This window comes from Dermacentor silvarum, chromosome 3 (assembly GCF_013339745.2).
Source record: "Dermacentor silvarum isolate Dsil-2018 chromosome 3, BIME_Dsil_1.4, whole genome shotgun sequence".
NCBI classification, from domain to species: domain Eukaryota; kingdom Metazoa; phylum Arthropoda; class Arachnida; order Ixodida; family Ixodidae; genus Dermacentor; species Dermacentor silvarum.
Window position 1 is genome coordinate 147,460,006 of NC_051156.1, and position 17,412 is coordinate 147,477,417.

The window sequence follows — 17,412 nt, forward strand, 5'->3', positions numbered from 1 at the left end:
GTCGCCGAAACTTGTCTAATCATATTACATGCGTGACGCAAATAGTGTTGTACATTATAGAATGCCTGCGAGTACCGTAGATTACACTGGAAGGTACGATGACTCATGTTAAATAGCCTACGCACTTCACCTGTCGATCAGATTATGACCGTCGCCGGCTAGGCTAACAGTCATCGTCGTGCTTTGTGCGTCACTTGATTTTCTAGGCTCAGGTTCACGCAATATACGCTTACTTTCTTGACCAGCAGTTTTTGCATCTATCTGGTTCTTCACCACCTCTAGAACGCGACATCTGGGGTGCTATTTTGAGCATTAATAAATTCCGCCATGTTGTCGAATTCGCCATCTGGTAAGCTCTGATTGAGGAAGAGCCGGCCCAGAGAGCTGTTACGGCCTCTCTGATGGGCTCACAATGTCGCTAATACGCAATTTGACGATATGACAGAATTTGACCATAGCACAAATGGTTTCCAGCAGAACGTATGGACACGTACAGAAAGGGACGACGACACACGCTGGACTAGCACCTGAATTCAGTTGCTAGTCCAGCGTGTGTCGTCGTCCCTTTCTGCCCGTGTCCATACGTTCTGCTGGATGGAAACCATTTGTGATATGTGTAACCAACGAGCTCAGGCAAACACTATTCAGAATTTGACATTGTCCATAAGAGAACTCTTAGTGCAGGTGCTTCATCGTGTACCGTACACCCCCAGATAGCGGCAAACAAAGCGCCGGCCGCGAAGACATCGTCATTGTCGCCAACGAAAAACGAGCAAGCCGCCGGTTGCAAGGATCGCTGCCGCTTTACGAACTTCTACCGGAGAAGACGAGGAAGATCTTGGCCAAGACCGCAACCACAATGACAACCCCAGTGTCACCTGTCATGTTGCAGCAACCAAGGGAGCCACCGACTTTCCGTGGGTCATCAATTGAAGACACGGAAAGCTGGCTAGAGGCATAGGAAAGGATGGCCACGTTGGACAGCTGGAGCGGCGAAGACAAGCCGTGGCCCGTACACCACTCGTTGGAAGACATCGCGAAGACGTTGTTCAAGAATAGAGAGTTAACTCTAACAACGTGGGATATCTTTCGCATCAGCTTCTTGAAAACGTTCGCAAGCATCACCTGAAGAGACCAGGAGCTCGAGTGCAGCTTCCTGACGAGAACATTGTCATTTTCACAGAAGAAAATTACCTCTTCTACGCCATGCCGAACCCGTCATGAGATGAAATAACGGTCAATTTTAAAGCGAAGCTTTATATGCCAAGGTGAAACGAAAAAGCATCTGTCCTTTGCCTGTCCACAAAAAGCTATCATCATCAGCATTGGATCGAGCGTCGTCGTCTTCTTCCGCAGCTGGATCGTTGGCGCCCCTCGGGTTGCGCTCGTGCTCGTGCTCGACACGCGCCCGTGCCGCTCATCATTCCAGCGTAGAATTTCACTTCTCTTCTGTCTTCGTAATGAGGAGGCCGCGTTTACGTGGGTATGAACCATTCATTGTCTTACGTGATGGACAGATGTAATTTTGAAGAATTTAATTTCGAAGAATCGCAAGCGGCAATGGCGGGTGAATGCTGCTAACCACGCCACAGAGCAAACTCGAGACATCGAACGGAAGCGACAACGGCGGACTGCGGGCATACCGTGAGTGACGTTGTTCTCTCCGTCGCAGCCGAACGTGTGTGTAACTTCATAATTGAGAAATAATTTCATGAACCGTCGGGATAAACCCAGTGATAAACACCGGAGCCAGACGATTCAGCTTCACTGCTTAACGATCTGTACGGAGTGCTTGGGGCTGTGATTTTTTTATGCGCGTTGTGAAGCAAGACATGTTCTCGATCCGTAATAGTACGGAGCTCGCCAAAACATCCGAAGATTTTCTTTCTGAGGCCACACAAATTGAGAAGACGCTGGAGAAGAGGACCAAGCAATTCAACCGCCGTACGCTCACCTAAAATTACGCCGAAGTTCAAGTACTAGGCACTGACGATTTGCGCGAAGCCACCAAAGCGATCATGTGCGATGTGCGAGGAGCTGAAAAAGTTGTACCCAAGGTCGTAGCCCCAGGTAGCCTCGATCACTGATATCATCAAGGGAGAATTTCAGATGTTTCTGAGAGTCCCTGAATCACCTCAGCCCCAGCCGGAAGCGATGCGTTACGCCGCGGCCACTCGGGGTCACGTTCCATGCATCCTGATATTGTTGCTTGACGCGTGTTTGATAGGACAGTATGGTACGTTCTCTTTGCGCGTGCGCTTTATATCGCATAAAAGGAGCATGCTAACAATAGAGCAATGTTTGTTATTTCAGCGCTTCGTTGCGTCTACTTCTTGCCCTACGTGTCCCGTCCACGACCAGTTTTTTTTTCAGAATGTCGACAGCATACTCATGACAGTAACCATGACTACATAGTTTACCAGGAAATGAACCGTAGTGTTGCGTGACTGATTTAATAACATCTGAGCTGTGCGCGAGTGTCTATATAGTAGTGCTTGAAAGATGCAAAAGTCAGTGTTTGTAATTGTGCATCGCTGCGGATTGATGAATACTGTTATATTGACTTTACGGCGATGTCTGTACAATGATTACCGCAGAATAGTAATTTCCCTAAGTAAGATTTCTCAAGGTAATCAGTTTTGTTACTGCAATAAACAACCGGATACGAGCTGGGAGTTTCTTAAAGGCTGTCATTTCTTAACATTGGCTGCCTAAAGGGACATTCAGTATGTGGCCCTATTTTAACAGACGTGTTTCACTATATTTCCTACGTTATAATGCAAGTTATGAACCGGCAGCATGTTGACGTCGTCAGTTCAATGTTTCAAGTCGACAAGATATTGAAGCCGTATCATATGTGCGTGAATGTCAGCGCTTTCACTCCGTCATGGATGGACACATTTCTCCTTGTGATCTTCCTTTTATTACGGTATTTATCTGTGTGTCTATCACACACACTATTTTGTGGCACCCAGCGTTACTCAAAAGTAGTCGGTTAAAAAAAAAACTTTCTTTGCATTTACACACTCTAAAGTATGTGGGAAATTCAGCTCTCCTGGCATGCGAACATAAACAACGAACAATAACACCGAACGCGCCCAAATATAATAGGAAAATCAGTGCTTACCTGCCTTCGTAAAACGCGTGATTTCCTAAAAGCAGCCGTGGACCCGACCTGGGTAGACGCCCATGACTGCTTCGCTAACGTCGTAGCTGTGTTATCCGCTTCGGCGAATGTGACGACCAAAGCATTAACGAATATTGTCAAAGCAATCCTGGTTGACACAAAGATTGCTGATATGTCGAAGCTCAACATCTTTTGTAGTTTTACTCGCACACAACAATGAAGCGCATCATTGCTAGAAAAGCCCATTGCTTTCGCTGATAATAAAAGCTAAAAGAAAAGTTGTAGTGAGCCTGGAAAAGTTACATCCATGCGGCTGGTAATGTTATCGGTGTTCCTTGTTGCAGACCCATCAAGCTCCTGGATGAGTCCCCTGCTGCCACTCTCAGGCTTTGGCCTTATCATCCTGCTAGTGGTCTGCGTCTGTGCCTCCACGCAATGGTCGGTCACTTCGCATGTCCTCTTTTATTGCGATAGCAATTATATGGACACTCAAAAGCAGATTTCTGCCGTCGGCGTCGCCGTCGCCGTCGCCGTCGCCGTGAGGTTCCGTATGACGTCATTTGGAGAAGAAATCGTCGCCGCGCGCCGAACGCTGTATGTGCGAGTGAAAGGGCGCGAGGGGCGCGTCTTTCACGGGGAGTGAACGCACGGCGGAGAACAAACGCGCGTTCTGCGCCGTGCTCGCTTAAGGGCTGCAGAAGTAGGCGTCTCTGTTCTCCTTCACAATCACCATGTATGTAGAGCAAACGCGCCTTCTTCCAACGAGCGAGAGGCCGTGGGGGAGGGGAAGGGAAGGGAGGCGACGTTTAGCTGCGGCACGCAGTGCCTATTTATATCAGAGGCTCCGGCAACAGTCACCAACGCCGCACGCATTTTGAGCGAACGCGGGCAAAACGCCGATGGCGTCGACAACAGTTCTGCGTGTTGTTGCTACCAAAGCCGCTCACCTTACTTCGTATGACATTGCTGTGTTGCTATCGCATTCATTGCTTCGCCCTTAGGGCGAAACTGTGACATTTTTGGTTTTGTGACTAGTGAGGTGAACAAACCAAGCCATTCGCGCTGCGAGTCGTGTCGCCACGCGTTTCCAGTTGAACAGGGTGATTGTCATATAGATAGGGGCGTCATTAGGTTAGAAAATGATCTGCTAATCTCACTGACAGGATACCTAGCCTAAAGGTGTACACACGTGACGCAAACAGCTGAAAAAATTCTCGAAGCCTCTCTGCATGTGACGACAGAAAATTTTAGAACAGCTGTCGCTACAAGTAAAATTCAGAATTTCGCAGTTGCGCACAATGTATGGGCTACTCGAGTGGCATATTTGGCAATTTAGTTATCATTTTGCATGGGGCTTCCGAGTGCAATATCAGTCAGGTGCAAAATTGCAAAATCATAACTGTAAATTGTAAGAAAACAAGCCGGAGCTCTTTTATTTTTGTATATCGTTGAGAAAATACGCCATGTGCAATCTTCGTCATAACTTTCTACGGCATTGATTGCACAACCACGCGTCTCATCGTGCCGCGTTATGTGGTACCCCATAGAACGGGGTCGTTCATAGGCTGAGAGGGACAGTGCTCTTCGCTGTCGCCAATTATGGAGCGATAGGATAACTGTGGAACTCTCGAAGAAGCGTCAGGTAACAGATATCACTAAACCAGGAGTCCTTGGAGACATCTGACAAATACTTATCTCTTTCCTCATGTACCACGTGACATGATAGACACATTTGGCTGGTGTCCCGATACTGGCAAACCGCACATCTCAGCAGAAATTTTGCTATAAGATCTCGCGCATGATGAGAGGCGCAGTAAATTGTTCGTGCCTGTCACACAAGATTTATGTACCCTCCGCAATAGACAATTGTAGTTCAAGTGTCGTGTAAACTTTGGACATCTCGCAGAATTGCATACGCCGGCTACTACGGAAAGTTTCCAGCAATTCGATTCCATTTGGATATTTCATTTGTTTGCGACGCTCACAAAACGAAGGTTCATAAACTCGGGAAGCAAATAAGGTGGATGAATTATTTACTTGCCTGAGCAACCAAAGTTTCTCTCGTGGTTGTCTTCTTGTATTTACCAACAATTTCTATTTTAAAAGTCCCATCTCATCCAAGAGTGACGTTGCTCGCAGAAAAGTGCTCCTGTCGAAACGAAACCTATATGCCGGTATCCAGTAATCTCATGTGAACATACGAGAATCCCATATGCGAATGTTCTCGTATATAATATGGATTATCAGACGTGACATTCATGAAACACATGTTTTTTTTTCTATAGGGTAATCCTCTGCATACGTAGTTGCATCACGGGCATTGACAAAAGTCTAAGTAGGATTCTCACGCATCGTAGTGAAACGATTTCCTATGTTCTTCACCCCAGGAGTTACGGTTCGCGCTGGGCCAAGAGCTACATTGGCGATAAGGAGTCCGCACCGACGCTTATCGTATGGTCCCAGGCGAGCATTGGTGACCAGACGCCCAGCGTGCCGCTCGCACTGCAGCCGGCGTCGCCGAACACCGACTCGCTGGCGCAGCAGCAGATGGACAGCGAGCTGTTCAACGAAGGCTTGTGCAGTCAGCATGACTCGTGGCTGGCCGCGGTCGCCGAGCGCTCCTCGGAGCTGACCAACCAGCTGAACTCGCTGACCGAGCTGCGCGGGCTCTGCAGTGTCCCGGAAGAGTCGTTCGTGCGACCCGAGCTGAGTGGGGACGAGATGTACTCGAAGTACCCGCACCTGCGGCTCATACTGTCCACGACATCTTCGTCGTCGGCTCACGTGCCCGCCCAACGGCGGCCAACGCCGCTAACCCCGGTCCACACGGAGACGACGCCGAGCGCCAGTCGCCAGACCAGTGAGGCAAGGTTTCGCCTCTGCGACAGTACGACAGACCTTGAGAACACGTTGTTCATTGTTCGAAAGAGTGCGTATCAAACAAGGAGAAATGTAGAAAGAGAGGACAAATGTCGTTCTTTTCTTTTTTTTTTTTTCAGCCGGTGCTGCTGGGTATAATTTGAACACTCAAAGTGAATCTGAACCAACTCTCACACTTCGCCGCTACGCCCCAACGCGATTTTCTTACTGCTCCCCAGGAATTAAAATTTTGGAGATACCTTTCGAGGCTGGGTGCAGCTTGTCGCTTGTCTGAATATAGAAGCAATCACATGTAGCCCTCTTTATGCTGCTGGTTATATGCACTTTTGCGTTCACAAGAAGCCTAAATTCCCTGATTACAGCTACATTATACCCCCCCCCCCCCCCCCCGCCATAAAAAATAAAGGAAAGAAAAAGCGCAACGTCCAGCATTTCACGTGCTTTGGCTTATTGTTAAGTGGTTTCCTGCTAATTAATTGCGTAGTGGAAACTTTTTTTGTTTATGTAAGCCTGGCTACGTCATTCCGACAACGTTCTACGCTTAAATTCACTATTGTTTAGCAGATTTAGAACTCCCCGCTGGCTTCGCACAACTGTGCCGAAAACCATGTCTGTAGCTGTTCTTGTGGTTGCCGATCAAATAACTCAGCTCATCGATTCGGGTGTGATGTGTGCAGTCCGAGCTGACTTCGAGCAAAGTCGGGTTGCGTCCAGCTCTTCAGTCACCTACAAGTCGCAAGCGGGCTGCGAGATCCGAGTCGCCTTCGAAACGCGTGGCCTTCCCGGATGAGCTCGCCGCGTCATCAGTACTGCAACCGGAAAGTGAATCCGAGCAGCTCGGACAACGCTCTGCGGCGTTACAGGTTTGCACAGTTCCTGAAAGTCTTTTTTGACAGGGGTCCTTTGATCAAAGGTACCAATTCAATGAGTAGGTGCAACACTGCGTTTGTGTGTGTGCGTACGTTGGGTGTGCATGCGTGTGCGTGTGTGTGCGTGTGTGTGCGTGCGTGCGAGCGAGCGCGCGTGCGCGAATTGGTGTGTACGCGTGTGTTTACCTGGATGCGTTTTGTTAAGAACACAATAAAAAGACCGACTCGCCATACCGGCCCTGCGAAAGTGTATGTCCAGCGAAACTGTGGAAAACCACGACTACAACTGCTGAGGGGAGTACTTAATGCTTTATTTCTCAATTCCTTCTGTGGCGCATTATTCAGCCACAGGAGAATGTGGACGTGCGGACTACAGTCAAATTTTCGTTCTGCGCGCGAGACAGAAAATATGGAGATTCGTATCTCATCCATAAGTTCAAGCCATTGCGACCAATAAGCATGAACGTTTCAAAGGAAGCTTTAGAATCTATTCGCTATGCTAAACATTAAAGCATAGGCAACAGCACTTAGTTATTTTTTCGTGAGTTGCTTAGTGTTTTGTTGATGTTGTGTCCTTTTTTTCGTTATTCGATTGTAAATAATTTTCCAACTTCCCTTTGCTTTCACTCATTCCTTTGGTTCTTTTATTTATATATTTACGCCCCCCCCCCCCCCCCCCCGTTTTTTCTCGTTTTTTTTTCCACGAGCACCATTTTTGGCCGCTAGTTTTATTCTCTCTGTCAGACACGATAGTTCACTGAGCTCCAGTGGAGCAGATACCCCCCCCCCCCCGCCCCTTCCATGAAACGAGGCACCTACAATGACACGCCAACAAACTAACATACGGCGCTGCCTCAAGTTCCTCCACCGACTATCACTAGTGCATTATATTTCTTTTCAATTCTACACCCTCGCCACTAACACACTCTCGCTCGTTATCTAACCCACCCGCCTTACCTTCTCTCCCCCTTGGAAGAACCCTACTCATATATACTGTGCCGAGGAGAGCATATGTCGCCTTGAAGGTGACAAGTCCCCTTGTCTAAACGTTGGCTCCTGCTCTTACTTGTTCTCGTTTTGCTCATAGAAGAAAATAGTGCGATAATTCTGACCGCGCAGTGTGCATTGAATTATCTGACACGAGTGTTTGACAGGGATAGCAATTAAGCTTATTTCATGCATAGTTTAGGGGCATCTGCCGCAATTATCTTCGTGTTTACTTTACACAAAAAGTAGCGAAAAAGAAGACCGAACTTGCAGCAGTCTAGCAACTCTTCTTACACGTTAAGGGTAAGGATCTTAGCCCCTGGACAAAACACTCTTTAATGTTGGTAAGTGTTTACGTTGTACTGATCGTCGCTGCGAGATCCCTGTGTTTCAGCACGCAACGTGTAGTAATAGAAAACTCTGTGTCTCTGCTTCCAAGGCTTTCCGAAGGAGCAGCAGCACGCCGTGGAGCACGTTCGGCAGCTCGCTGGACTCTCTGCTGTCGGCGCCTGTGGTGGCACGCATCGTCACTTCCAGCAGCTGCACGGACGACGCTGTGTCGCACACCACTACATCGGCCAAGAGCAACGACCACCAGCCGACGTTGTCGACTAGCGTGAGGACTTCTGGGGAACGCACACGGCTAGATTGAGATGGCCGCTTTGAATGGGAGGTGCGGTGGACTTAAAAAAACTGGTGTTCAGTTACAATTTTATCGTGAACGGACAGACTCCAACAAGTTGCACTCATATTTCCCTGTCATCTGCTTGCATGGCAAGCACCCGCTGGGTACACGGCAGGAAACAGCTGTCTAGTGGTCTGACGTTCTATTTTATAACGTGAAGTTTATATAGTCTGTAAGGTACGTGGATATTCACTTTATATATTTGTAATCGCCGTGTACCTTTATAATATTATTAAGAGAACAAAAACTTTGATTGCAGGGGACGCATAACTCTGCGCTAAGGAAAATAATTGGGACTGGTGATTTTCGTGGACATGTTCTCATCGCAGGTGCCGTACTGCTGCGTATATATAGAGCTCTGCTGAACCTCAAGCTTCAATGGTAGGAGGAAATAACTAAGGGGGGAGCCAAGGGTTCGTGAGATTCTATTTGTTCGTATTCCCTTAACCTTTTTTGCATTTTATTGTGGTATTATTTAAGGGGCTCCTTACGCTATATGACAGTTCAACAGCGCCTACGGAAATGCGTTTGCGCGCAACATATGGTTACCCTACGTGCAGTGCCGACCAAGCAAAAGCCCACCCAGGTAATGTAGGAAGACGGGCCCATGTCACCCTTGCATGGACCCTACATGCGTGCCAAACATCAAAATATGCTTCGCGATAAGCGAGCAAGCGTTAGTAGGAAACGTCGATAAGTGGCGCGATGTACTCGTATATTCCCGCTATATATATGTTCTTATCTGCACGCGTTATGACGGACAGACTCACTATTGCTCTAGCCAATCGTAATTTTATCGACGGCATCCGGTAAGGTTCGATGACATTGCTAGCTCAGAGAAGAGGGTGGTGCAGGAGTAGGACAGAAAACAATGCGATAATCTGACGTCGATTCAATCACTTGTGTTTTGTTTTCAACTATAGGTCGAGAACACGCACGCACAGCCTTATTTCCTGCTTCGTTATTCGCGCGAGACCGGCAGGTGTCTCGCCAGAGGCGTTCGCACTAGGGAGCCTACATGCAAGGCTGTAGGCTCTCTAGTTCGAGTTAAGGTGCCTCGATGTCCTCCTCGACGCCACTCCGTACAAGGTGGACACAACTGCCGCGTTTACTAAGGCGTCTATCATTCCCATGCCCACTCCGAGGGCCGCGATGCCGGCGCGCGTGCGTATGAGCGATTTGGTCGCAGCACAGGGGCTTTATGTGGACCAAACTCCATAGAAAAGCATAAATATACTTGATCATAGTCAAGCAGGTCATATTTTTTATCGTTTACAGTCAAGCAGCACTATTAAGTAGGCTGCCTCACGCACTCATGTAATGCTGTAGCCTGAAATCGTTTCGAAACGCTTTACGACCGCTTGTTGGCGTGACACTTTGTGTACCGTCCAACTGTAACTATCTCTCGGACAACTTCCTGTGGCAATGAAGGGAAATTAAGCTACGGAGGCCAAGCGCGCACAAGTTAGAGCGCTTCTGAAAATAGTCCCACGTCCCACGTTTAAATCGACGTTATATAGTGTAGGCCACACCGTGGTGTAGGCTGTGGAACAGAGAACATAAACACCTTATTAGCAACAAATAAATAAGACCAAACACACAACTGAGTGTAAAAGCTTCTTTATTTTGTGGCTTCTCCCTTCCGCGTCTGAGCAAACGCGAAACCACCGCACGTGGAAGCTGCGATCGATTCAGCGTCTGTTCCGAGCAACGAAAAAGCACTGTCAAACGCTGTCGGACTACATGGCGCGGTAATGCATGTGCAGCCGCCACGCGCCCGTAGCTTTCCCTTCATTGCCACAGAAAGTTGTCCGCGAGCACTATTAAAGACGATAGTCTTTTTTTGGGGAACTTAAACGCTGAAAATTTGGTCTGTCTGTCTGTCTGTTTGTCTGTCTGTCACCCGATTCAGCCACCCGGCCAAAGTTGGACCACTTTCTTACCGCCCACACTACTTAAACTGGTACGGCTGTTCATACTTGTGAACGTTATCGATCACAAAGTAAATATTACGCATATCTGAGGCGCAACATCACTAGGTAAGTATTAGGAGGTGTGTTCCTTTAATAGAAAATACATAGATACGTAACTCTAAAGACCCTAGTTTCTTAAGCTGCGCTGAAAATGCCATGCTATGCGCGCCGACGAGCGCCCTCTGCCATGGAGGAGGGAAACCCTCTGCACAAGCTCATGTTTCCCGATGTATTGCCAGATGGCGTCCATGTCTCACGCAGCGCCTCCACAATTTTATCAATGCCAGCCAGATGCGGCCGATTCAACATAAAGGAAGCGCTGCCTGAGGCAGGGCAAACATAACTGGCCGCTTGATGAAATAATGCGGTAAAATGAAATCTGTTCAAACAAACCTTCATGCCAGGACGGAAATGGTACGAGAACAGCATCACGGGTGGCCGCGGATCAGACCAGCACTCATGTAGTACGGCCGGCAGAAGACTATCGTCTTTCGACGACATTTGCAGCGAAGCACGCAGATACGCGGCAAATTTTTCCCTCTTTCTCCCCCCCCCCCATATACCCCTCCCCCCAGATGCGGAGCCGTGCTCCCTATAAGGGCTGCAGAAATACACATCTTTTCCCACCCTAAACCTCTACTACTACTATAGGTTGCGTGACACCTGCGGTTTTGTTTTACAGGTGCGAAATAATGCGTTTGCTCAAGCATTCGTATAAAATGGACGATCGAACGTCGAATAACCATGTTACCAGGCATTGCTGTTATTCAGGCGGCATTGCGCAACGAAGCTGCGTTGTTTGGAAACAAACGATTATGCAGCAATAGCAATAAAATTCCTTCAGAACATCTTGATAGTAAATATAACGAGTCAATAAATGACGAATGAATGCGTGATTATTGTCAGGAAGTTGCGATATTAGCACATGTCTTTATTGTGTACCGTCATTTCTCACACGTCTTCGGCAGAGCTCCTAGCACACGGAGCATAAGCTAGGAAAATTAGCTTTTAATAAATTTAAACAAGCAAATGACAATGTTACTGTGCGGCTCAACTTAATAAGTAGAAGAACGCAAGTGAAAAAAAAATTGCAGCGTATCTGCGTGCTTCGCTGCAAATGTCGTCGAAAGACGATAGTCTTCTGCCGGCCGTACTACATGAGTGCTGAGGTCTGATCCGCGGCCACCCGTGATGCTGTTCTCGTACCATTTCCGTCCTGGCATGATAAATGCAATGGAGGTTTGTTTGAACAGATTTCATTTTACCGCATTATTTCATCAAGCGGCCATTTATGTTTTGCCCTGCCTCAGACAGCGCTTCCTTTACGTTGAATCGGCCGCATCTGGCTGGCATTGATAAAATTGAGGAGGCGCTGCGTGAGACATGGACGCCATCTGGCAATACATCGGGAAACACGAGCTTGTGCAGAGGGTTTCCTTCCTCCATGGCAGAGGGCGCTCGTCGGCGTGCAGTCGGGGAACGTCGTTAGTCGGCGCGCATAGCATGGTATTTTCAGCGCAGCTTAAGGAACTAGGGATTTAGAGTTACTTATCTATGTATTTTCTATTAAAGGAACACACCTCCTAATACTTACCTAGTGATGTTGCGCCTCAGATATGCGTAATATTTACTTTGTGATCGATAACGTTCACAAGTATGAACAGCCGTACCAGTTTAAGTAGGGTGGGCGGTAAGCAAGTGGTCCAACTTTAGCCGGGTGGCTGAATCGGGTGACAGACAGACAAACAGACAGACACAGACAGACAGACCAAATTTTCAGCGTTTAAGTTCCCCAGAGAGAAGAGAATAAACTTTTATTATCGAGGTTAAGTGGAGTTTTCTTTCCCAGCGGAATAGGCTAGCGTGGCGTCTGCTTCGCCGCGACGCTATCAGCCCATTCCGCCAACCGTATCTGGTCTTCCGGGTTGTAAGTTTTCGTCTTCATCTCCCACTCTTCGTGTGAAGGAGCTCGCCGAAAGAGTTCTCTCGGGGGAGGGTTCTTTTGGCATCCCCACAAGATGTGATCTTGGTCCGCCAGGGGGCAGTTACAATGTTTGCAGTTTGGTGGATATTCATCACCGGTCATTGCAGCTAGTCCTTTTGGACTAAGTACAGACCTAGTCTGTACTCTCCTGAGGTTAGTGGCCTGTATTCTTGTCAATGTCTCGTGCGGGGATGGATATATTCGCCTCGATTCGCGGTAATAAATTGTCATTTCGTTAAAGGTGTGGATACCCTCATGTCGGTCAACCCGGTCGGGCAGGCCCACCTCCCGGTTACTTGCTGCTCGGGCGGCTAGGTGGGCGGCCTCATTACCGGGGTTGCCCGCATGAGCAGGTACCCACACCAACTTTAACTCATTGAGTTCTTTGTTGATGATTCTGAACGCTCGAGGGGAAATGAAACCCGAGGTGTAGTTACGAATCGCTGTTTTCGAGTCGGATATAATAATCTTGGTGCCCGGGATGGAAGTCCCCATGGCGATGGCGGCCTCTTCCGCCTCTACAATGGAGGATGTGTTTACCGTCGCACAGCTGATGGTGTGTCCGTCGCCAGTAGTGACGGCTATGGTGTGTCGACCATCACTGGTGCGAGCAGCATCCACGTATAAGGCGGGTTGGTTTTTGTAGCATTGCCAGAGTGCCGCCGCCCTAGCTTTGCGTCTACCATTGTTTTCAGTACTCATGTTTTTGGGAAGCGGGGGGATAATGATCTTGGTCCGGATAGTGTTAGGTATCCGGTGTCGTTGCGGGATGTCTAAGGCAGGGCGATACCCCAAGGTGTCCAGGATCTGCTGTCCCGCGTGTGTGCCGGATAATCGAACTGTTTGAGCCCATTTGTGGGCCTCTATAATTTCCTCAACGTTGTTATGCATCCCTAGACTCAAAAGTGCCTTCGTACTAGTCCATTTTGGTAGCCCAAGAGCCTGTTTGAATAAAGTTCGGATAAGACCGTTAATCCGTTCCAAGTCCCTCTTCCTGAGATGTAAGTAAGGGCAGACATACGCCACTCGGCTCAGAAAAAAAGCTTGGATTAGTCTGCAGGCATCTTTCTCCTTAACTCCGTGCCGTCGGTTGGAGACCCTCCTTAGAAGGTTATGTAGTTGCCCAGCTGTAGTTTGGAGACGTGTTATGGCTTCTTGGTTGTGCGTGTTTTGCTGAATCCACAATCCTAACACTCTGATTTTAGGAACGGGCGGGACCGGTTGTCCAGCTACCTGCACCTGAATGTGTGCAGCCATATTGGCAGCCGGGTTTGCAGGAGTTTTGTTCCGGACTATAAGCAGTTCTGATTTTTTCGGTGAACAGCTGAGGTCATTGTTGCGAGCGTGTTTCTGCACTGCGTCAGCTGCTGCCTGCAGGGATTCTGAAATTTCTCCATCTGAGCCAGTGCACGTCCAGATCGTTACGTCATCGGCGTAGATGGCGTGCCTGATATGAGGAATCTCGTTGAGCTGCCGGGATAAGCCTCTCATGGTGGTATTAAAGAGGAAGGGAGAAAGTACGGCTCCCTGTGGTGTACCTCTAGTGCCGAGCTCTATGGTTTTGCTTTCAATATCTCCTATGTTTAGGGTGGCAGTACGCCCCTTGAGGAATGTGGTAATATAGGTGTATGTTCTCTTACCTAAGTTCATGTTGGATACGTTTTCTAGAATGGCTCGATGTGAGACATTGTCAAACGCTTTGTGTATGTCTAGTGCTAACACTGTTCGAGTTGCGCGTATAGGCGCTGGGTTAAGGATATCATTTTGTACCTGCCACAGTATGTCTTGGGTGCACAGTTTAGGTCGAAAGCCTATCATTGTCTCCGGGAAGAGGTGGTTGGTTTCGGCATAGTCAACCAGCCTATTGAGAACCACATGCTCCATAGCCTTACCAAGACAAGAGGTAAGGGATATGGGCCGGAGGCTCTCTAGACTGAGTGACTTGCCTGGTTTAGGAATGAAGACCACCCTAGCATCCTTCCACTCTTGCGGGAGTGTACCGTTTTGCCAGTGCTGATTATAGAGATTGGTGATCATTGTTATGGTAGGGTTATCTAGATTCCTTAGCATTTTGTTGGTGATGTTATCTTTACCGGCTGATGATGTCGCGCGTAGGCAGTTTAAAGCAGCGCGTACTTCGGCCTCAGTGATGTCTTCGTCTAATGTTCTGTTTTCATCTCCTCTGTACTCTATATATGCACCCGGCTCCCGTTCTGTATTAAGATATTGCATGGTCAAGAGGTTGACGAGATCAGAGTCTGTTCCCGGAAAACTGTGTACGATTTTCTGAATCCTTTTATGAGCAGCACTTTTAGAGTGTTGTGGATCTAGCATGTGTTTAAGCAGGGTCCAGGGGTTCTTTTTGCTGAACTGGCCATTCATGCTGTCACATAATTGGTTCCATTGCATAGTGCTGAGCTCGCTAGAGTAGTCCTGAATCTCTTTCTCTAGAGCAGCGAGTTCGCGGCGCAGCGTGCGGTTGATCTTATTCTTTAGCCATCTCTGCTGAAGGTCTTTATGCTTTTCCCATAGACCTACGAGTTTAGAGTCCGGCACGGGGCCTTCCTCTTCTATCGGTGCCATGGTTGTGGCATTGTCCACATCCTGGATAAGCTCATTCGTCCACGCAGTGAGGTCTGCTATATCGGTGAGCTGTTTGCGGTTTCTTACGTATCGGAATACATCCCATTTGGTGTGTGGAGTTAGCTTCTTTTTCCTTTTGTGCCCTTTGGAAGAGATAGTGATAAGAACGAGATAGTGATCGCTCCCAAGACTAGTTTCGGTGTTATCCCAAAGAGCCCCATTGGCATTTCTGACGAAGCATAAGTCGGGTGTGGTATTTAGGCATACACTGTTGCCGATACGCGTGGGCCTATCTGGGTCGGTGATGAGTGTAAGTTCTAAGTCACTTGTCACTGAATATAGCGCATTGCCTTTCCTAGTGCAGTTTTGGTATCCCCAGACTGTGTGCGGAGCGTTGAAGTCTCCTACAACAACGAGTTGTTCCTTCTCTGCGGCTTTACAGGCTTTTTTCAGGAGGGCAATAACTCTGTTGCTTTCATCTTTCGGCGAGCTGTACAAGTTAAGAATGAATACACATCTGTGTTCCCTTTTTCTAGGCAGCAGCTGTACAAAAGTGTAAGGAATGTTGTCTTCCTCCAGATCAATTTGCATTGCCGTAAGGTTGCGTTGTATCGCAACTGCCGTAGAAGGTCTGTTGTCGGCTTCAGTTAATTCATTGAACGTGGTATACCCAGTAATTTTGACTTGCGTGCCTGTTTCCTGTAAGGCTACAACATCTACCTTGGGATCAAAGGTAGCGAGTTGGAACTGCAGTGCTGCACGCTTTTGCTTAAAGGATCTGCAGTTCCATTGTATAATCTTAATGGTTTCAGCCATCTTTCTTCGTGTATGGTTCTGCCCTTACCGGCAGTACAGATGTCATTTTGAAGCCCTTAGTATTGAGCACTTTGGTGGCTGTGGTGTCAAGTTGTTCGTGTTCCGGGGCTTGTGTAAGACCCTGGGTACATTCGGCTCTATATACACGTGGGCCATCATCTGCTGAAATTCTGCGGTGGATTTTATGTGATTGGAGACTGTCTCAGCTAGCTGAGCAATTGCTCTTTCTAACTTATCTACTCTGTCCGTAGGGTTTGAGGCTTCGGACTCCTTGGGTGTGTCCTGCACTGACGCTTTGCGTTTTTTTGTCGGTTCTGCCTCCATCGATTCAAGCTCATCTCTACGAACACAGGCCACTATTTCGCGTGCAGCCGGCGTCATAGGGGTGCCTCCAATTGGCTGCCTACTTTCTAGGGCCCTGATTTTGGCATTGGCTGCCTCTAGCTGTTGTCTTAGTGCTTTAATCTCTTCAGCGAGCTCCCTCACCTGGTTCGCGTCCTGTGGAGGTCGTGTGGACGTGGGCTCGGGATTGGCTGACCAGGCGACCTTCCTCGATATCGCCTGGTCATTGCGTTGTTCGGAGTTGGAGCGGTTGCGAGGCTGGCTGCTGCTCTGGCTGCGCTGCCTGCTGCCACTCCTGCTAATTGAAGCTTCGCGCTGATCAGAGCGCACGGAAGGGCGGCTGTGCCGCACGGCGTCTCGGTAGCTCGTTCCGCTCTCTGTGCCGGCGCCAGATGCGCTCTGTGCGCCGCTGGCCGGTGGCCCTGCTGTCGGCGACGTGGTCGCGCTTTCTTTTTTAACACGAAAGTGTTTTATGCCGGGGTCCACCAAGACTTCACTGACGTATTTCCGTCACGGAAATACGTCAGCTTACAATGTACACGAACATAATACAAAGAAATAAACCAGAAGAAAAAGTTCCACAAACATGCAAAATTTGGAAATCGAACCCACGACCTCTCGGCCCGCGACGATAGATCGCCGAGCGTTTAACCCATTGCGCCACAAACGCATTTGCAGAGAGCTACACAGACGCGCCTTATATATCTAACACTCCTCCGTGTACCCGCGCTCTTGCTCGGGGCGGTGCCGCCGCCTACGAGCAGAAAAGAGAAGTACTGCATTATGACACTAACGCGCACCGACAGTGAACGCTTCGGTGGTCTCAGCACTACGACGCCTCGATGCCAGCATTCGAAGGGACGCTGGCATCAAGAAGCACTACCAACGCCACCTAGGTGGCGTTCACCGTACTCAGCACAGCGGAGCGTGGCCTCCGCAATTAGCTCTGAAAATGTTTCTGAAGTTGATCGCGGAGGCTGCAATTACGACGCGCTGTACGCGCTGATTTGACTCGGTGACGATTCAGTTACGTGCTTTGTCTTGCGCGTTGTATTAGTGTGTCAGTTACGTGCTTCGTCTTTCGCGTTGTGCTAGCGTGTGCAGCGTAGTGCAGCTTCCATATGCATGACGGTTGCTCATGGTCATCGACGTTGGTAGTCGTGATG

General features: G+C 48.6%; 1 protein-coding gene across 1 annotated transcript in view; it reads left to right on the forward strand.

Annotated features, from left to right (window-relative positions):
• Positions 1–16,565, forward strand: part of LOC119444882 (uncharacterized) — a 32,283-nt gene extending 15,718 nt beyond the window's left edge. Inside the window, exons 4-9 of the mRNA XM_049664785.1 lie at positions 3,472–3,565; positions 5,515–5,992; positions 6,685–6,870; positions 8,303–8,479; positions 15,038–15,152; positions 16,378–16,565. Coding sequence (XP_049520742.1) covers positions 3,472–3,565; positions 5,515–5,992; positions 6,685–6,870; positions 8,303–8,479; positions 15,038–15,152; positions 16,378–16,565 — 1,238 coding nt within the window. The remainder of the gene's footprint in view (positions 1–3,471; positions 3,566–5,514; positions 5,993–6,684; positions 6,871–8,302; positions 8,480–15,037; positions 15,153–16,377) is intronic.
• Positions 16,566–17,412: the final 847 nt, after the last annotated feature.